The sequence below is a fragment of the Cebus imitator genome, unplaced genomic scaffold (assembly GCF_001604975.1).
Source record: "Cebus imitator isolate Cc_AM_T3 unplaced genomic scaffold, Cebus_imitator-1.0 Scaffold11, whole genome shotgun sequence".
Classification (NCBI taxonomy): Eukaryota; Metazoa; Chordata; class Mammalia; order Primates; family Cebidae; genus Cebus; species Cebus imitator.
In genome coordinates this window covers 6,160,619-6,181,253 of record NW_016107326.1, presented here as the reverse complement: position 1 = coordinate 6,181,253, position 20,635 = coordinate 6,160,619, and the positions used below count along the sequence as shown (strand labels likewise).

The following is a 20,635-nucleotide window of genomic DNA, read 5'->3' as shown; positions in this document are numbered from 1 at the left end:
AAACAAAACTTGTATTTTTTTCCCTCAATTTATAAATGTATGAATTTTGTAGTAGAAACCACAGGTGAGCAAGAAAAGTTAAAATCACCCACGACCCCACCCCCTAAAACAACCAGCAGTCCCATAGACACCCTTGCAGCCAGCTTTCTAGGTGATATGTATTTACTGTGGGTGGGTGTGCACCCCTGCTCTTTCATAACCAGCTTTTTCCATGTAATGATATATCTTCAACATCTCTTCCCATGAGCACATGGAAAGAATGTCAGAGGTGTCAGGGATGCTTAACCGGGTTAGCAGAGAAGGTGTGTTTTGGTCATTAGAGCATGATGGGGAGGCATTGCCAGGATTTCTGAAAGCTGAAGGAAGTTGTGAGGTCACAAATAGCCCTTACTTTTGGTTGAGTAAGTGACCCTCTCTCTGTGAACCTCACTTTCCTCATCTGTAAAATGGGGATAACAATATATACCTTATAGGATTGTTGTGAGGATTAAGGGAGATCCTGGTTGTGAAAAAACTATACAGGCATTGAATGTTTTATTGCCCATTTTAATAAGGGTTCATTAATTAGTTTAGCCTGCTTTTTACTTAGCTCTCTGCTAGTCTGTGTTGTGAGTATAAAGAAGGCATCTGGTTCAGCCCTGGAGGAGCCTAAGATCTAATTGGAAAGTTAAACACACACATATACACAAAAAGCTAAACAATAAGAATTTAAATAGCTAATAAAAGATTTCATCAATTAGTAGATAATTAAGTGCCAGATGAGTGGCACAGACAGCAAGCACTCCAGGGGTTCAGAGGTAAGAAAGAACACCGGGGTTAATAATAATAATGACCACCTTAGGACTCTCTCTTTAAGCACCCCCTCTGTACCAGGCACACGCACTGTCTCATTTAACTTACCCATCGACCACATGAAGAAGAGACCATTATTACTTTCATTTGGCAGAAGAGGAAACTGACACTTCAGAGAGGTGAAGAAGCTTGCCCCGGGTCACACATCTAGTGAGTGTGGTAGTGCTGTTCCTTGGACTCAAGCAGTCGGCCCCCAGAGCCCATCACATGCTGAAGCACCACGCTCTACTCCTTGCTCTACTTGGATGGAGGGAGGGGCAGGGTGGTGTGGCGTACTGAGTTGGACGGTACAGGAGAGAGCCTCATGAGTACAGACGGGACAGAGAAGGGTGTGTTGGTGCAGGGGGAAGATTCCAGGCTGGATGGATGGCTGGTCCTCAGTGACAGTGGAAAGCAAACTTTGACAGTAAGATTGAAGGAGAGGGGCTGGGTGCAGTGGTTCATGCCTATAATCCCAGCACTTTGGGAGGCCGAGGTGGGTGGATGACTTGAGGCCAGGAGTTCAAGACCAGCCACGGCAACATGGTGAAGCCCTGTCTCTACCAAAAATACAAAAATTAGCAATGCGTGGTGGCAGGTGCCTGTAATCCCAGCTATTTGGAAGGCTGAGGCACAAGAATCGCTTAAACCTGGGAGGCAGAGGGTGCAGTGAGCCAAGGTTGTTCCACTGCATTCCAGCCTGGGCAACAGAGTAGGTGACATTCCATCTCAAAATAAAAAAATTGGAGAGCTAAGGCGCATGCAATGCTTTTTTGTAGAAAATGAGTTGTTCATGAGGGTTTGGAGCAATGTGGGATCCAATCAAAGCAGTGTTTGGGAAGGTAGGACTGGTGGGGGGATACGGTGGGAGGATTTCAAATGGGTGCTGAGGAGAACTGAGGTTGAGGCAGAAGCATTTCAGGGAAGATGGAATGTCATCTTTCCTAAAAAGCCCTTCTGCCCCAACTTTTTCTCCTTGTGACATTTTGGGCTAATCTCATTTGGTTCCCGTGATTGCTGGCCTCATTCTGGCATGTTTACTAACTCCTTTCACACTTGGGTTCTGCAGGAAGTAACTCATTTGTTCATTCCATAAATGCTTGTGGAGCTCCCATTTCAAAGGGAGAATCAGTTAACACTATCTGAGTGATAATTATTATTAAGGGGGAAGGAGGTCAAAGATGATGCTAGTGGTCAGAGCTGATCCCCACCAGATCCCCCCAATCCCTGCCCACAGCCTGGCAGACCCACCCTCCCCACACCAGCCAGCTCCCCAAGCCACTGTTGCCACTTCCTACTGCACACCTCCACCCCCACTGAAGGGGCTGGTCCCCCTTTTCTTCCGAAGAAGCAGGGCAGGGAGACTGAGAACCTGACAAGGGCTTTGGCTCTTCAAGTAAAATGTGGTAAATATGAGAATATGGCCAAAGAGCCGGCAGGAGTCACTGCAGGGCAGCATGCTCAGTTACAAAGGTGGGGACTAAGAAAGTAAAATCTTTAAAAATGTATTTATTAACCTATATATTAATTTTTTTTGAAATGGGATCTTGCTCTGTCTCCCCAGCTGGGGTACAGTGGTACTGTCACAGGTCACTGTAGCCTCCATCTCCTGGGCTCAAAGTGTCTTCCTACCTCAGCCTCCTGAGAAGCTGGGACTAAAGGCATGCATCACCACTCCCAGCTAATTTTTTTATTTTTTTGTAGAGAGAGGGTCTCACCATGTTGCTCAAGCTGGTCTCAAAGTCCTGAACTCAAGCCATCTTCCCACCTCAGCGTCCCAAAGTGCTGGGGTAACAGCTGTGAGCCACCACACCTGGCCTAACCTGTATTTATCGAATGCAGTTGATGTATATGGTAGACTGTGTAGGAAATAAAAGTAAGATGGCCCCATTTGTGCCCTTGTGAATGCCTTGATTAATGGAAAAGATGAGAGGAAACAAAGGGAAGAAGTAGGGATAGAGACAGAAAAAGAAGAGAAAAGAAGAAAAAACACTAAGCCCAGAGACATGAAGCATATTGGCCAAGGTCAAGGTTTGGGAAAGTGCAGTGCAGTGAATGTGGAAAACCTCCCTCTTCCCTGGTTCTCCCCCCATACTCACACAAGACCCCAAATCCTTCAGGCTACCACTTTCCCAAGGAAATGTCCCCTGGAGATGTTTCTGTGCCATTGATTGCATTCCACAAACATTTTTCAGCACCCCAAGCTACCAGTTTCTTAAGCTTTTAATCTCTGCTAAGAAGCAGCAGAGTTGATCTTTAGCTACAGTGGTCAATCTTGACAGTCCTTTGATGCCTTAGAAGCCTCAATCAGACATATTGGGTGTCATCCAGGCTTGTGGGAGGGAAGGGCTAGAAGGGAAAAAAAAAAAATCTGAACATTCTGAAACCAGATGGAGATAAAAATTCTTTTCTCACCAGGCTTTGGTAAGAGGTAAGGTAATGTTGTAAGCTACCTAGAATTGTGTCCAGGACACAGTAGGCACTCAATAAAACCAAGTGTGATTCTCTCACTCAATGCTGACACAATTGTTTCTCTTTACTACATTGGTCAGTTTTTCGGCTGAAGTCGTTACCTGGCAGGGTTGATGTTCAGCCAGGCTGTGTGGTGCTGGGTCCCACACAAGTACCCATCACAGGAACCCACAGACACCACTAAGAAGTAATCACCATTGGGCCTGTTTAGAAGCCACCTGAAGAGCCAGGCTACGGCAAATCAGTTGACGTTGTTGGTTGTGAGTGACCAGAACTAGCTCTGATTTACTTAGGCAGAACAGGAATGTATCAGAAGGATATCAGGAAGTTCACAGAATCAGTGGGAAGACTGGAGACCTAGACTTGGGAAGTGAACAGTAACTGTCAGCAGCTGGAAAATGAAAATACCTTTGGCCGTGCTACCATACTAGCCTAGTTAGGTCATTGCCTGAGTGGCTGCCATTATCACGGCACACATGGCAGTGACTTCCCTCTCTGCCTCTCCTAGTTAATGCCATTATGCTGAGCTCACTGCTGCTGTGGAGAAGTCTCCAAACTACCCAATCCTCTGCTCATCCCTTGAGGCTGAGACCCAGGTAAGGGGCATCCATTGGTGGGGAGCAGAGAGAAGGAGGATGTGGCCTCTTCCACTTCAGTAATTGGAAGCAGGCCCTGCTTTCCAACAAGGAAGGAGATTCAGCTGTTAGGCAACCAAGTAAGTAGGAAAAAGTTAAATGTCCACCATGCAACAGTGTACTGTAGCACTGAAGGTTAAAGGTATTACTACACTTGCCTCCAACTATCTTTGGGCCATTCTAAAATACCAAAGGCATCCCCTAAGAATGTTTGCCTGCTTCTGAGGCTATTTCAAAAACTACACTTGAAAGCAAGACTCTAATATAAGTTTCTAAAACGGTTTTGGACCACTGTAGTGGTATTTCAATGGAAGTACACCATTGGCAATAGTATTTGCTAAATAAGGTGAAGAATATGTCTGGCTACAATTATAAAAATCCCCAATATTACTGGCTTAAACGAATAGGGATTTTATTTTTCTAATAAAATAAAAGTTTTGGAGAAGGAGGATTGTTGGTGATGACTCAGTGTCCCAATGACATCAGGATTAAGTCTCTTTCTTCTGTTTTCTAGGATTTTCCCTCATGGTCACAAGATGGCTACAACTCTACATATTATGTCCAAACTTATGTAAGGAAGGAGGGGAAAGGGAAGGGTCCGACCATCAGCATCATCCCCTTTGATCATGAAAATAGAGTGTTTCTCAACACTCAATTCCTGCTTTGCCACCCCTGTTCTTCTACTTGTTCCTCATTTGCCAAAAGAGTTTGCATGGCCACCTAGCTACAGGATGCAAGGGTAGTTGGGAAAGATGAAAACAGGATTGTCATGATTGGCCTTTGCCAATCGCAAACCACTGCCTGGGCCTGGCACATTACTACAGAGTTCAAATGATGAAGGTGGAGGAAGGTGGATATCGGATAACATATCTAAATTCTGGTATCAGATTTGGCCATTGCAGGATTGGAAGTTAGACACACAAGCATGGAGGACAAGGGCTTTCCAGAGAAAGGAGACAGAAGAAAAGCATAGGGCTTGTGGGGATAACAAAGAAATTCAATTTGGGTGATGTGTAAGTAGCTGCACTTTTGGTAAATTATCCTAGAGAAGTAAAATCACTGATTGCAAGGATATGGACATAAGAAATTTTATTAGCAAAAAAACAAAAACAAAAACACCTGGTAACAACCTATGTGCCCATCAAAAGGGGAATGGTTGAATAAGTGTAGTATATACATCATATGAACCACTATGTAGCTGGCCGGCACGGTGGCTCACACCTGTAATCCCAACACTTTGGGAGGCTAAGACAGGTGGATCCCTTGAACTCAAGAGTTCAAGACCAGCTAGGGCAACACAGAAAAGCCCTGTCTCTACAAAAAATACAAAAATTAGCCAGGGTGGTGGTGTGTGCCTATAGTCCCACCTATTTGAGGGGCTGACGGGGGAGGATTGCTTGAGTCTAGAAGGTCAAGGCTGCAGTGAGCCATGTATGTGCCACTGCACTCCACTCCACTCCTGGGCAACAAAGTAAGGCCCTGTCTAAAATATATACATACATACATTTGTTTTTAAATAAAAAGAAGTTTGAAATACTATGTTGCTATAAAATGAATACATTCATTCCATATCTATAGACCCATTTATTATTAAGAAAGAACAAGTTGCTGAGACCCCTCAAATAATCCTTTTTGTATAAATAAGCAATAACACAATAGCTCCACATATATGAATGTAGTTTATTATGAGCATGGAGCATGGTGAAAGGGGTAGAACTTATACCCCAGGTCGTTAACAATGGATTGCTTGGGAGACTGGGTGGGAAATGGAGAGGAGGTATGGAAGATCACTAATGTTTATGAGTGTTTTGCTGGTTGAGGTGAACATGTGTTTCTTTCCTAATTTTGGAATGCATCTTAAAGCTTTACAAAAGCAGTTTGGAAGTGGGTTATGAAGAGTAGAGTGGTACATTGTGTGATAGGGAGCCACTGAAGATTTTTGAACAAGGAAATGATGTGGTCAGGAAAATTAACCCAGCAGGAGTATGTATAATGGATTAGAGACAGGAGAGGTAGAGGATGGGCAGAACAATTTGAAGGTTCTTGTAGCAGCAGTTCAGTCAGAAACATAAGAACTGAACTGTGACAGCAATAATATATGAAAAAAGGAAGAGAAAAGGGGGTGGAGGCTAGAGCCTTGAGACATACATGCTCAATACTGGGAGATGGTTGCAGGGGGCATATTTTTCCATTAAATTGTGTAAACCAACACATCTTACATCTTGAAACCCTGAATAAACGGCTGTAATCCATACATATTTCTCTTCTCCAACCTCCTCCAGCATCCACTTACTTGACATTTACAATAAGGGCATTCAAAATAATTTATGTTTTCATGAGATTTGTGTTATCTCCCTCATTGAGAACATCTTGGAACACGAGACCATACAGAATACTTACTGGTGGCCCCCAAAAATGCAGTTTCATTCATTCATCATAGTTGGTGGTTTATATAAACGCTCTTTCTTCATTCATTTCTTGAAGGAACAGCCCTAGTTTCTGCCCCTGGGAGCTGACCATCCAGTGAAGGGGACAGACTCGCAACAGGAAATTCAGTTATAAGTGAGGGTAACGCAGGTGGGAGGACGCAGAGAACTGATGTGTGAGCTGAGACCTGAAGGAAGAGGAGGAGCAAACCAGATAAAGAGAAAGACAGGTCATTCCAGAGAGAAAGAGGAAAGCATAAGCAAAGCCCTTGAAGTGGGGAGTAGCGTGGCACATTTCAGGAACTAAAAGGAAGCCATAGGTAGCAGGAGTTCAGGGTGAGGGAGAGCGGAGGCAGACAAAGGCAGAAAGGCAAGCTGGGGCAGAGCCAGCGTACACCTGCCAGCCAGGGGAGGCAGGCTCAACTTGTTCTCAAGAACAATGGAAACCCGGATGCTTTTAAGCAGAAGAGAAACATGATTGGATTTGCTTTTTTAAGAAAGAGCACGCTGGCTTTGACTGAGACTTCAGGGAAACAGCAAGGGGCGCTCAATGGTCCGGTTTTCCCATTAGGCTGGGAGCTGGCCAGGGACTGAGGTGACCCCATCCCATTTATATCGTTCTCCTCTGTGCAGAGCTCCCCCTACTCTGCACGGGCCTCAGCTGCAAATGGCTGTGGTTAACAGGCTGGTACTCCCCCATCAGAAAAATAAAAGTCCCCATCCCTCCAATATACCCCCAGAATAATGGTTTGGGATGCCCCAGATCTGAAGAAAAGAAGGGGTAAGGATAAGGATGGGATGTGGGTGAGGCAAGGCCGATTTCTTTTCTCTGTGCCTCAATTTCCTTATCTATGAAATGAATGGGGCGTTCATGGTACCTACCTCACAGAGTCGCTGTGGGTGATGACATAGTTCATACAAAGTTTCTAAATGGCACCTGGCACAAGATGAACTATCAAAAAGGGTCAGTTTTTGTTTTTGGTCTTTCAGAAACAGGTGGGACCTTGTGATCACAGACTGGATCCCGACTGTCCAAGAGGACAGCTGGTCACATCCGCAGAGAGAGCGTGAGGACCCCTGGGTCAGGCAGGTGTCAGGGCTACCAAATGACCTAAGTTTCAACAAATCCCACGCGCAAGTTTGGGCCTGGGATCCTAGTCTGTAGATATTCTGTTCTCACGACTTAAAAAGAGAGTACCCCCAGGTGAGGAAAAGGGAGCTGCCCTCTGCCCTCCCGCGAAATCCGGTTCCGCGCGAGGTCTCCGGGGGCGGCGGGGGTGGCGCCCGGCCTGGAAGGGCGGGCCCGCGCGGCGGAGGGGCGGGACCCGCGCGTCAGCCCGCAGCCCCACCCCCAGCGGAAGTGCCGCCGGGCCCGCCCCTCCCTCCCAAGGCCCGTTCCCCTCGCCCCTCCCCCGGCTCGCTCTCCCGGGCGCAGTTCGGCTCCCGGAGCTGGTTCTGCTGGGGCCCCAGCGTCGGTCCAGAGAGGAGGCCCTGGGTCCGCGAATCTGGCTGTGTCGGGCAGTGCTCTCTGTCCCTCCCACTCCCCAGCCCTCCCTTCCATTTCTCGGTTACCTGCGCGGCTGCCGGCGCCGCAGGGGACTGCACAGGTAAAGTCTCGGCAAGTGAGAGCGCAGGTGTGGGCGCCTCCTGGGCCAGGCGGGCAGGGGAGAGGCCGACGGCACGTGTCTGGCTTTAAGAAGATTTTTGTTTTTTACAGCGATTGTATTGACAGTGGGGGCTTGGGAAGGGCAGACGCGGACCCTGGGAGCGCTGCAGGGCACTGGGGAGAGAGAGGGGCGGGACTGTAGCTCCCGGCGCTTGGGGGCCAGGTCATTTATGGCCCGGAGGCTTGAGCAGGCTCTGTGGTGACTGGGAGGTGGTGCGCCGGCTGGGTGGGGGCGGGTCGGGGCCGCGGCGCCGGAGGATTGTCCCCCACCCAGTCCCCGCCGCGACTGGGTTTTGACAGCCTCCCCGACCTGGCACGCACATTCTCAGGTTTGCAGAATGAAAATCAATAAAATCGATGCAGTGGCAAAGAACACGAAACATGTTGGGTTATTATTATTTGTGTTTGTTAAATTCCTTTTTTAAAAAAACTTTCTTCTTAGAAAAGGTGGTTTCAGCTGGGATAACAGCTTCAGAGAGGGACGAAAAATGCCCCCTGGTCTCCCAGCAGGGGCCGGGGGCCTCTCTTCGGTCCCAAGCCGCGAAAAACATCCCGGGGCGGCCGTGCGGGGTCCGGCGTCGGGACAGAAGCCCCAGGACACGCTCGGTTTCCGGATACGGCTGTTCCCCGCACCTAACCCTCTGCCCTTTAGGGAGATGGCCCCCCTCCACCGACATTTCCCCGGTTCACCACCCCCACGCCCCGGGAACCGCGCCTTCTCCCCTCCCCCGCGCTCTCCCTGGCGCTTTAAATAATGATATTTGCATGCAGGGAGCGATTCATAAATATGTCAGGGCCGGTGAAATATAGGCAACATTTCAAACTTTCTATTTAAAAAACATGAATTATGGCCGCGGAAAATGTGTTCCCATTTAAAGGCGATACGAAGTATTTGGTGTCTCGTCCCCGGGCCCATCCATCACGCAGACAATAAAGAGAGTTTTTCGCCCTGACACCCGCGATTTATGGGCGCCCTTCTCTGCCCTCATCACTCACCCGCCGCGGCCAGCCCGGCGACAGGCCCCGCGGAGAGACGCGCGGCCGCCCCCGCGCGGGCTAGCGCGCGCACTTTGCACCCTCGCCGGCCCGCAAGATCGCGGCTACCAGAGGGAAGCACCGGCTCCCAGGGGTTGGGGGGATCAGCCTTGAGGGTCTGAGCAGCCGAGTGGGATCGGAAACCACACTGGTCTTCCCACCCCGGGCAGCCTCTCAGGGGTGGGGCCGAGTGCGCCGCGGCGGGGTTTTGCTAGCCCTAGCTGCGTCCTGGCCTTGCAGGCGCTGCGCCGGGAAGTTTGCAGGGCAGGTAAGCGCTGGCTAGAAGTGAGGACAGAGAACTGGGCAGGGGGTTACCCAGGCTAATTCTTGGCCACCGCTTCAAGGAACGTGGAGCTGGCCCCAAGCATTCTTGAGCCCCGCCGGGCGGACGCTTCTGGGCAAATCTTCCTGCAACTTTTACAAAGCTGCCTCCTCCCCAGTTTGATCTCTGCAAACATATCCTGGGCGTCCGCCGCAGCTCGGAAACTATTTTTACCATCTGGGGCAGAGAAATTGCATTGAAATAAGGAAGGTGGCACGTTCTCTTGCGTTTCGCCCCGGGCCAGGCTGGGTCACCCAGTGTCCTCTTTGCCCCTCACCCCACCCTGCAGGTCCCTTCCTTAGCCGCTAAAGAATCTCTGTTGCTAACTTGCAGAGCCCGGGGGTTCTCCGAGACACAGGCGCAGGAGAGAGCCTTCGTCGAAGTTTGGGCTACCCCTGTAGGAGTATTTGCTTTCAGTTTTCACCGCGGGCGAACCTGGCGGGGCGGGTTTCCGAAGTACCAGCAGAGGTGGGGGCTGCCAGGCACTGCCAAGCAGCTTGAGGCCGCTCAACCTGGGGGCGCTGCTTGTCCAGCCTCCTTTGGAGGCCGGACTCTCAGCTGCCCGGGCACTAGGAGCCACCTCGAGTCCCGCGTAGGGCCGAGGTGTCGGCGTACACACGAGCCGGAGCCATTTCCTGGAGGATGCCTGCGAGCTGGATGTATTCGGATAAATGCAGCGCAAACGACAGCCAGAGAAATCCCGTCGATTCTAAAAATGACAAGGTTGAATTTATTAGATTGAGATTCACGTGTAAGTGCAGGGAGATGAAAATTATACAAACAGCTCCACGTCCAGTGTGAACACCACTGATCGCTTTCAGCTTCCAGGGCATATAATTAACACATCTGAATATTTAGATCTAGAGAGGAATATAAAAATACTCTTAAATTCTCCGTGTATGCACATATATTTCAGAAAAATTCTAGAGCAAGTGTCCTTTTACAGTCCCTGCTTGGGCGTCATCTGGGCTGGAGATAGAACTTATGTCCAAATAACCATCCAGAGAATATTATCTATAAACAGAGTGAGTCCTGCATCGCTGAGGGGTACAGTATCTACAGATCTTTAAGTATCTGCAGCACGGCAGAGGTGAAATAAATATATTTAAGAAAGGCAGGCTTGAAGATAACCGAGCCACTCTGTCCAAACAATATTTCTGGGCATAGAAATAAATTTCCTACAAGGTCGGTGGTGGAGAGTGCGGACAAATGGAGAGGCTTTCGGAAACCCTCCGTGGGGGCCACGGGTCCTGCACCCCAAGTGCCATGCAAGTTGAAGTGGGCTCTATTGGATGACCTCGGCGTGACTGCTGCGAGAGGCTCGGCCCGGCCCGACGCCCAATACTGCAGTGCCCTGGGGGCTCTCCTAGATACAGGCGCGGAGAGCCTTCGCGGGGCACTGGCATATCAGGTGGCAGGCCTGGGCTCCCGCGGGCAGCCCTTTCCTCTCAGACACTTCAGTCACACCTCAATCCCGGTTCCACCTGGCTCCGGCAGTGGCCGTTTGGGTCTACAGATGTGGAAGAAGAGTGCAAAAAAGGGCAAGTCCGGCTCGATTCTGAGGAATCCCAAAGCAGGAAGCTGGAGGCCACCGGGAAGAAGGCCACAATTTTTGCGCCTTCTAGAAGCCAGGCCCCACCCGAACTCTTGGGGTACTAACTTGAGGCCACAGAGGCAGTTATCTGGGTGTATTTACTTATAAAATATCAGACACCCCCCCCCCCCCGCATAGTCACTACTGAGGCCCGGATGTCCTGTGAGTCTTCTCTACATATTTGCCAAGCCCAGGCAACGCCAACAGCGAGGTCGGCAACGTTGCAGCTCTGAAACTCCAAGGCCAAATACTAATTCCATAATAAGACAACTGTCTACCAGTCTCTCTCCCTGTTTTTCCTCTTCACCCCTCCAAACCCACCCAACCCTTAAACAGGCGCAGCGCTCCTCAGAGCCCCTACTTGGAAAGAGATTAGAGTGGACTTTGCCATGAGTTTCTGGGAACTACACACTCCTGAGGCAACCCTGTCACCGGAGAAATAACCCGGGCCCTAAGAACGTCCTACTCCAGGCAGTGTGGCTGCGCACGAATGGTTTATACGGCACACGGAGATGAGGGAGCAGAATGGGAAATACTCCCTGGCAAATAAGGAAAGGGAAAAGGAAAATGAAGTGAAGGAGAGAAATGGGGGAGCCCAGAAAGACGCCGGAGAGGAAACAAAAAGGAGAAGGGAGAAAGAAAAAAGAAATGAGAGCCAGGAGAGGCGCGCCGGAGGAGAGCGCAGCCCAAGGCCAGACGCCAGGACCACACGGGGACACGGCTCCCACACTCCAGTCGCCTCCCCAGCCCCGAGCAGCGGCAAGGGCCGTGCGGGTCTATCCCCTACTGGCCCCGCGATTCTAGGCCTCGATTCTAGACCATTCAGACAGTCGGGTGGGCGGACCTGGGTGCAGAGGTCTCTGCACACGCTTTCTCTCCCCCCCTCCCAGGGACCGCGAGGCAGGGCCGGACTCGGATAGGAAAGCCCCCGGGGGCGCTCCCCAGTCCTGGACTGTTTGGGCGCTCTGGGCCAGGCTTTCCAGCTCGCCAGGCCTGACCTGTCAGGCGGATTATCTTCGAGGGAGATTAATAGGGGAGGCGGGCTGCAATAATAATCGTTTTGTTTGATGTGACAACTCTGATAGGCGTTGATTTACTTACAAACTGATAGGCTTTTAATTGAGCGCCTCCGCCGAGCCCGAGATGAAAGGGAAGCGGCGGTGAAAGGCGGCCCGCCTGCCCTCCGGCCTCAATACTGATTAGCCATCTCGACAGTGAATAGTTCAAGGCATTTTCAAACTTTTTCCTCAGCTCTCTCCCCTTCCTTCTCCTCCCACCCCCCTCCTCCAATATCTGCCATGTCCACTCCTTTTTTAGAGAAAACAAATCATTTCCATTGTGTGCAAATAAAATCCGCAGGACATCCACGCCAACCGCTGCTGGGGGTTGGAGACATTAGGCCTGGCGCAGAGTAATTAATGGCTCCCCACCCCCGGGCCCGCCCGGCCTTTGGAGTTTGGCCTCCAGCGCGAGGTGCGCAGGCTCGGACGCTGGCGCCTCCCAAAAGCCCCGGGCGCACAGGCCCCCAGGCGCCCCCATGCGCTCGGACCCTCGGAGTGGAGTTTTGAGAAAAGCGAACGCACGCTGACCACGACCCGCGCCCACGCAGCACAGCACAGCCCCACAAGTGTGTGCGGCCACACCAAGGGACACAGGAGGCACTCACTCCAGGGCTCCCCCAGGATTCAGGTGCTGGGGCTGCCTTCCCTTAGCCGCGGGCGTAATAAGAAAGCCGCTGGAATTGGAGGAAAGGGGGCAGAGCTGCCTCTCGAGTCTGGGGAGGGACGTCCTTGGCTTCGTCGCCCGCAGCCCTGCCGCAGCCCCCAGAATTTCAGTGCCCGGGCCTCGCGGGGAGGCCGCAGCGATAGCGTTCCAAAGCTGGGCTCGCGGCGTTGGGAGCACTGCCGTTGGTTGAGTCATCATCTAGAAGGCCGCGCACTCAGTGACCAGGCAGACACGAACACACGCGAAGGATAAGAGCGGCTTCACAGACACGCTGCCCCGCAGGGACAGCGTAGGAGTATCCCGCCCTCCGAAATGCACACCTGGGACTCGCTCCTGGGAGACCATTCAGACAACCTGTACAGCGTGGGGCCTCGCCACCCGCTCGCGCACTCACCTTCCTCAGATGTCGCACAGACACTACACACTCCCTTGAATGCAGGTGTGCTCTTACACTGACAAACACCGGCCCCAAACACACACCACCTCACTCCGCTCTTCTCTCCAAATGAGCTTCAGTAAAGTTACCATCTTATAAAGTTTACTGGCCTACAAGAGCCAAGGGATAAAATCCAAACGCGGAAAAAGAATGCCTAGGAGGAAATTCTAAAACTCACCCCAGAAAGTTCTTGGCACCCGTGCGGAGTGAGAGACTGAGAAAGAAGCGGAGTAGCGGAGTGAGGTGGGGGAGGGGAGTGAGATGGGCCGAGGGGAGAGAGTGAGCACGCCGAGGGCAGGTTCCAGACCCGACCCCCGCGCGTACCCGTACCCGGCTCAGTCCCGGGTGCGCGCCGCTTGAAACCAGGTTTCCAGGCTCGGCCCCCGCCCCCCTCGCGGGCACAGACTGGCTCCCAGAGCTCTCAGCCCCACGATTTATCAAAAGGACTTGACAACAAAGGAAGAGCCGGGGCGGAAAAGCGGAGGAGGGAGATTCAAAGTCCTGCTAGTGGTTCCGAGGAAGGGGGTGTGTCCTCCTCACCCACCCACCCCCTCTAATCTCTGAGAGTTTCTGGAGGGGACTCTCGAACCCGCTCTGGACGCTGTCAAAGCCCCGAGAACTCACGCAGCGCCACAGGCATGCATACACACTGGGCACCCAGGTCCAGGTACGCGGTGGCACGCACTTAGCGCCTTCCCTCTTCTTTCCAAACCCGAGTGACGGTGGAAATCGAGGGGAACGCAGCAGTCCCGCTCTGCTTCCTTGGAAGAACCCGTGTTCCCACAGGCAGCCGCCCTTGCCTTCTCTCGCTCCTTCCCCCGGCTCTCCCAGCGCAGGTCGTTCCGACGCGACGTTCCGAATAAATTCAAGACAGCAGCCCCGAGTGACCCTGGCTCCCCAGCCTGTGGGGATAGCGCAGGGCAGGAGGTGAGGGAAGGTCGGAAGAGGGAAAGAGTGAGCCTGAGACGGTTCTCCCCACACACACCCACCACCGGGCCTCTTCTTCGCAGCCTCTCAGCCCTGGTTACGACTGAGGATGTCAAAGAATTGAGGCGAGGTTTACCCCACTATTGACCTACAGGACTTGAGGTTCATTGCTGGTGTGGCTCTTAGAAGTCTCCGAGTTTGGGGTTAGGGAACTACCGAGGGTGGCAGCCTGACCTCCGCACGCTACACGCCCCCTGGGGACTAGTGGCGGCAAGGTGGGGTGGCAGGAAATCTCCCGTGTTAGACGTTGCCGCTCCTGGTCTCGGGTACCCGGAGCCGCGCCCGAACTCCACGACCCCAAGAGACCGAAGCCCCCAGAGGTGGGTGTCTCTCCGACACCGAGAAGGCAGACGCGCACTCCAGGCCTGCGCGCCCCTCTCGGCGCACTGGGCGCACCTGCGCACTTTACTCTCACTATTCATTTTCCTGACACAGACCGCCTCTTTCCCCTCTTTCATTCTTTTTCTTAGAGCTCCCACCCCACCCCTCATCCCAGGAGGCCGCTCCTCTTTTCCCCTCCTCCAGTTCCCTCTCGGTCTCTTCCTTCCTCTTCATCTCTCTCTCCCTCTCCTTTTTCCCTTCAAGTCGCACCAGCCTTGTAATCAGCAACAAAAGCTGACATAAATCACGGGCGGATTGACAAGAGCTGACAAATAACTGATTGATTGCGGTCGAGGAACATTGACAATTGATGGAGGGGTGGAGATGCCCAAAGAACGAGGGGAGGGAGGAAAAGAGGGTGGAAGAGGAGAGTAAGAATGGGGGGTTGGGGGGGGAGACTGAGTGTGAAACAGAGGAAACATGTGACCCCCGCTGCTGCCCCAATCTACGCGTCCCCGGGCGTCACGTGGCCGGGAAGGGCGGAGAGCTCAGCGCGCCTCGCGCTGTGGAGCCGCTGCTGCGACTGCCCATCTAGTTTCTGGTTTCTCCGCCGCGGAATCTGAGGAAATGAGAGCGGGCGGGCGGGCTTCCTCCAGCTCCGGCTCCCCACCTTGCCTTACCCTGGTGGCCGCGCTGCGCTGCGCCGGGCGGGATCTCGATTACTGAGGAAGAAAAAACACTGGGTGTGTGGATTCCCTGTGCCCCTCGAGTTGACAGTCCGGCTGGTGTCCACACTCTCACCGGTGCTCCTTCTGGATACCCCCGCAGTCTGTTCCTCACGCGCACCCCCCTCCAAAAGAAGGTTTCAGTTTATTTTAGAGGTGGGGAAAGGAAGAACGACCAGGAGGAAAAAAGAGGGAGGCGGCGGATGGCAAACGTAGAATAGATGTCCATCTCGTCCTCGGAGCGAAATCGAGGGAGGGGACACACAGGGGGGCGGCAAGGAGGGAGCTGCCCATTAAAACCAGCTCTGAGAGTCCTGGCGGAGGCGGCGGCGGCGGCGGCGGCGCGGGACGCGTCACATCCCCTTGACCCTCCAATCACCTCGGGCTCCCATTTGATTGGAAGGCGGCAAAGGCTTTAATCTCCCCCTCTGTGCAGCTGCTTTTGAAGTGAGTTTCCTCGCCAGAGCCCCGGCTGGACACGCAGCGGCTCACATCGCAGAGCGTAGCGCCGGCGCGGGGCCGCGAGAGCGCAGCGCAGGGGAGCAGCCCGAGGCGGACACCGGGAGCCGCCCGGCACTCAGGCAGTCCAGCCGGCTCCCCCAGCCCGGCCACGGCTCCGCTGCGGGCCACCCAGGATTACTCAAGTCTGGCTCCAGGCGCCGAGAAGGCGCGCTGGGCGCCCGCGGCCGCCGAGCCAGCTCCTCCTCCTGCTGCTCCTGCTACCCGGGCGAGCGCGCAGCCCCGAGCCCGCCCCGCGCCTCCCGGAGCCCTCCCCCCCGCTGCTCCCATGCGCGCGGGTGGGTCATGAGCACAGCGCCCTCGCTTTCTGCCCTAAGAAGCAGTAAGCACAGCGGCGGCGGCGGCAGCGGTGCAGACCCTGCCTGGACTAGCGCGCTCTCTGGAAATAGCTCCGGCCCCGGCCCAGGCTCGTCCCCGGCCGGCAGCACCAAGCCTTTTGTGCACGCCGTGCCCCCCTCTGACCCCCTACGCCAGGCCAACCGCCTGCCAATCAAGGTGCTGAAGATGCTGACGGCACGGACCGGCCACATTTTGCACCCCGAGTACCTGCAGCCCCTGCCTTCCACGCCCGTCAGCCCTATCGAGGTAAGGACCCTCTCTCTGGATCGCGCTGGGACCACTACCCTGGCTGCCACCCTAAGGCTTTCTTTTTCTCGGGATCTGGGCGGGGGTGGGGGGGGGTCGGAGTGATTCAGCTCCTGGATGGGGGACGAGGCTACTGCTTCCGTACCTTAAAACTAGGGCGGAAAAGGGGGAGGTGGTGGAATGCGGTGTGAATGCTAGGGAGCAAGACTGCCAATACTTGTTTCTCCTTTTGATATCAAAGCCCTAACCCGACCCAGGCCCCCTCACTCGGCACTGAAGGCAGGCGGAGGTCTGAAATACAGTTCCAAAGTCGCCGTCCTCCGGCTTGCCAGGAGCCAGTGTGTGCACACAGCCTCTGAGGCACCAGCCGTCCAAGCCCTTACTCTGAAGAATTAGGAAGTGTTTGTGGGGAGGGGGTACAGTTGTGGGTCTAAGAACCAAAACCCAAAACATTTTGCTTTTTAAAAATCCAATTAGCGTTCAGAGAGGGCAGGAAAGATGCTGCTGGGAGGGGTGGGGGGAAGGGGAATCTGCTGCCTTTCCCAAGGGCGAGAATGTTTGTGAGTGGGTGTTGAAGAGGGGGTGCCGCCTAGAATTGAGCCTCGGGGCTGGGAAGATCTTCGTGGGCTGTTGCAGAGAGGCATTTGAACCCTAGAAGCCAGATGCTAAAGGGTTTCCACTTCTTTCTCTGTGTGACCCCCCCATCATCTGACCCCGCAGCTCGATGCCAAGAAGAGCCCGCTGGCGCTGTTGGCCCAAACATGTTCGCAGATCGGGAAGCCTGACCCCTCGCCCTCCTCTAAACTCTCCTCGGTCGCCTCCAACGGGGGCGGCGCGGGCGGTGCCGGCGGCGGTGCCGCAGGCGACAAGGACGCCAAATCGGGCCCCCTCAAGCTCAGCGACATCGGCGTGGAGGACAAGTCGAGTTTCAAGCCGTACTCCAAACCCGGCTCGGATAAGAAGGAGCCGGGAGGTGGCGGTGGAGGCGGTGGTGGCGGCGGGGGCGGCGGCGGTGGGGGCGTTTCGGCGGAGAAGTCGGGATTCCGGGTACCGAGCGCCACCTGCCAGCCATTCACGCCCAGGACAGGCAGCCCGAGCTCCAGCGCCTCGGCCTGCTCCCCAGGAGGTATGCTGCCCTCGGCCGGGGGTGCCCCGGAGGGCAAGGACGACAAGAAAGACACCGACGTGGGCGGCGGCGGCAAGGGCGCCGGGGGCACCTCGGCCGAAGGGGGACCCACGGGGCTGGCGCACGGCCGGATTAGCTGCGGCGGCGGGATTAATGTGGACGTGAACCAGCACCCTGATGGGGGCCCGGGGGGCAAGGCTCTGGGCTCGGACTGCGGCGGTTCATCTGGCTCGAGCTCTGGCTCCGGCCCCAGCGCGCCCACCTCCTCCTCGGTGCTGGGCTCTGGGCTGGTGGCGCCCGTCTCGCCCTACAAGCCAGGCCAGACAGTGTTTCCTTTGCCTCCCGCGGGCATGACCTACCCAGGCAGCCTGGCCGGGGCCTACGCCGGCTACCCGCCCCAGTTCCTGCCACATGGCGTGGCACTCGACCCCACCAAGCCGGGCAGCCTGGTGGGGGCACAGCTGGCGGCAGCCGCCGCTGGGTCTCTGGGCTGCAGTAAGCCGGCCGGCTCCAGCCCCTTGGCCGGGGCGTCTCCGCCGTCGGTGATGACAGCCAGTTTGTGCCGGGACCCGTACTGCCTCAGCTACCACTGCGCCAGCCACCTGGCAGGGGCGGCAGCAGCCAGCGCTTCCTGCGCACACGATCCGGCTGCGGCGGCCGCTGCGCTGAAGTCTGGATACCCGCTGGTGTACCCCACGCATCCGCTGCATGGTGTGCACTCCTCACTAACGGCTGCCGCGGCTGCTGGCGCCACACCGCCCTCCCTGGCTGGCCACCCCCTCTACCCCTACGGCTTTATGCTCCCTAACGACCCGCTCCCCCACATCTGCAACTGGGTGTCGGCCAACGGGCCGTGCGACAAGCGCTTCGCCACGTCCGAAGAGCTGCTGAGCCACTTGCGGACCCATACGGCCTTTCCTGGGACAGACAAACTGCTGTCGGGCTACCCCAGCTCCTCGTCTCTGGCCAGCGCCGCCGCGGCCGCCATGGCTTGCCACATGCACATCCCCACCTCCGGCGCGCCGGGCAGCCCTGGGACGCTGGCGCTGCGCAGCCCCCACCACGCGCTGGGACTCAGTAGCCGCTACCACCCCTACTCCAAGAGCCCGCTTCCCACGCCCGGTGCCCCTGTGCCGGTGCCTGCCGCCACCGGACCCTACTACTCCCCCTACGCCCTCTACGGACAGAGACTGACCACCGCCTCGGCGCTGGGGTATCAGTGAGGGCGGCCGGGAGGGCTAGCGAGGGAGAGGAAGGAGTTGAGGGAAGGGAGGAGCCCAGGGAGGGGCGGGATCATGGCCCAGGCTGCTGACACCCGCGCGTGGGGAGGACTCGGGCCACGAAAGGAAATAAATATATACCGTATCTATCTACCCGACAGCAGCAACCGAGACCCGGTGGGACTCCCTTTCTCCCCTCCTCTCACCTCCCCACCCAAACTTTATAAAAGTTGAAAAAATATCATTTGACTTTTTATAGAAAAAGAAGGAAAAAATAATTGAGAAAGTGTTCATCTGAGGACTGCATCGGTGGACACTGGTATTTATTTATGTTAGCTCCAAGCGGACCCGTGGTTCAAAAGTGCATTATTTAGTTTGAGCTCTGTAGGTAAAAAGGAGGAGGGAAACAATTTAAATCTTGAGGGTAAAAATGTGGAAAACAAACCCTCCCATCCCTTGTAGATTATAAATAAAAGCAAAACCGCCACAGAACTAGAGGTCTTCTCTTTAATGTTACTTTAAAATTGCTATGATTGTATTGTACGTTATTTAATGTCTGATTGAAACACAAATTTACATGCATGTTTGTTACAAAAAATGAAAAAAAAAGTCACAATTTGTCAGCTCTGATTTCAAATTGCAATTATTTTTAAGGTGTATACCATCGAAGAGAATGGGTATTTTTTTGTATGTATTCTGGAAGAAAACAAAAAAAAAAAAAAGAAAAAATTCTATTCCAAAACCTCATTTGCCTTATTTTGTTCTTTAAAAGGAACACTTAACTATTTTTAATTTTTAAGTCCACCCGCTGAGAAGGGGACAAGGTTTACGTCATGTACTAAAATAATAGACAATGTATCGCTTTAAAGATTAAAATTCCGTATATTTGATGTATTAAAAGGTTTTACTTCTTCTTCTTATCTTTTTTATTTCTTGGTTAAAGAGAGCATGGCAGTTTCGGCCGCAGTGGGTTCCGGGGCCTCACTGCTGCTCCTTCCCGGGACCGTGGCCGAATTTCCGATCGCTTTGTTGTGATTTTCTGGGAGGCAAAGGCGTCGGAAGGGGCGGCCAGCCGCGAAGTTGGCCTTAGGGAACATATTTTTAAAGGAAATTTCACCATTTGGAAAGATAGTGTCCTCCGTTATCTATCATTTCGTTTTTGTTTCAATTTTGTCTTGGCAGCCGGCTTGTTAAAAGTGAAAGGGGGCTGGGGGGTAAGAGGTTTTTTGTTAAATTTCCTCCTCAGCTTTTGGGGCGTTTGGGTTTCGTTTTGTGCAGAAAGCCAAGCAGGCTGGGACTCGCCGGCTGGGCCAAGGCCCGGGCCTTGTGGACGTGCGGCAGCGCGCTGCCCCTGCGTTGGCTTCCAAGCCTCCCCTGCCCGTGGCTGGCAAGCCGACCAGACTGGGAGGCGGGGGGGGACGCTCAGGGAACCTGTGTCGCGGGTCTGGGTAGAGTGCGCCGGGACCCTCTGGTTCCTCGGGGAGAGTCAATCCTGTTTTCTTCTTCTGGCTCCCCAGGGTCTTCAGAACGCCACCCCTACCCTCGCCCCCACTCCCGCCCCCACCCGCGGCTCCTTCCGCCCTCCGGAGTCTGGACCCGGGGCAGGCTGGCGCCGCTGCTGCTTTTCCCGGTCCGGGTGGCTCCGCTGCTGGCGCTCTATTCCAGTCCGCGCCGCAGGAGAGCGCGCCCGGCGAGGGACCCGGAAAGCCCCGCCAAGTGCGGCCCCGCGAGCGTCCTGGCGCCCGGGCCTGGCCTCTCTGGAGTGACCAGGTGGGCACCTAGGGCTCCGATCGGCAGAAGCTCGGCGGGAGTCTGGGTCCCGGCGCGGCTCCCTGTGGCGTGCGCCGCTCACTTCTCCCCAACTTGGGCGGCAGGACGGAGCTACCCGAAGTGCCGAAGGAAGCAGGCAGAGAAGAGTCCCAGTCGCTTTTGGGGAGGGGGGGCCCGAGACCTAGAGCCCCCTCCCAGACGCTCCAGGCCTGGGAGCGAGCCCTGGTCTTACGGCTGGTT

General features: G+C 54.4%; 2 protein-coding genes across 2 annotated transcripts; one reads left to right on the top strand and one right to left on the bottom strand.

Moving 5' to 3' along the window:
* Positions 1–8,410: 8,410 nt before the first annotated feature.
* LOC108318159 lies at positions 8,411–15,981 on the bottom strand. The gene is made up of 5 exons (XM_017548960.2): positions 15,899–15,981; positions 15,555–15,794; positions 15,131–15,300; positions 13,767–14,155; positions 8,411–10,096 (listed from the first exon to the last, which is right to left on the bottom strand). The coding sequence occupies exons 1-5, from the start codon at positions 15,979–15,981 to the stop codon at positions 9,710–9,712; spliced, it is 1,269 nt and encodes a 422-aa protein (XP_017404449.1). The 3' UTR covers positions 8,411–9,709.
* ZNF503 (zinc finger protein 503) lies at positions 15,047–19,537 on the top strand. The gene is made up of 2 exons (XM_017548695.2): positions 15,047–16,279; positions 17,000–19,537. The coding sequence occupies exons 1-2, from the start codon at positions 15,980–15,982 to the stop codon at positions 18,626–18,628; spliced, it is 1,929 nt and encodes a 642-aa protein (XP_017404184.1). The 5' UTR covers positions 15,047–15,979; the 3' UTR covers positions 18,629–19,537.
* Positions 19,538–20,635: the final 1,098 nt, after the last annotated feature.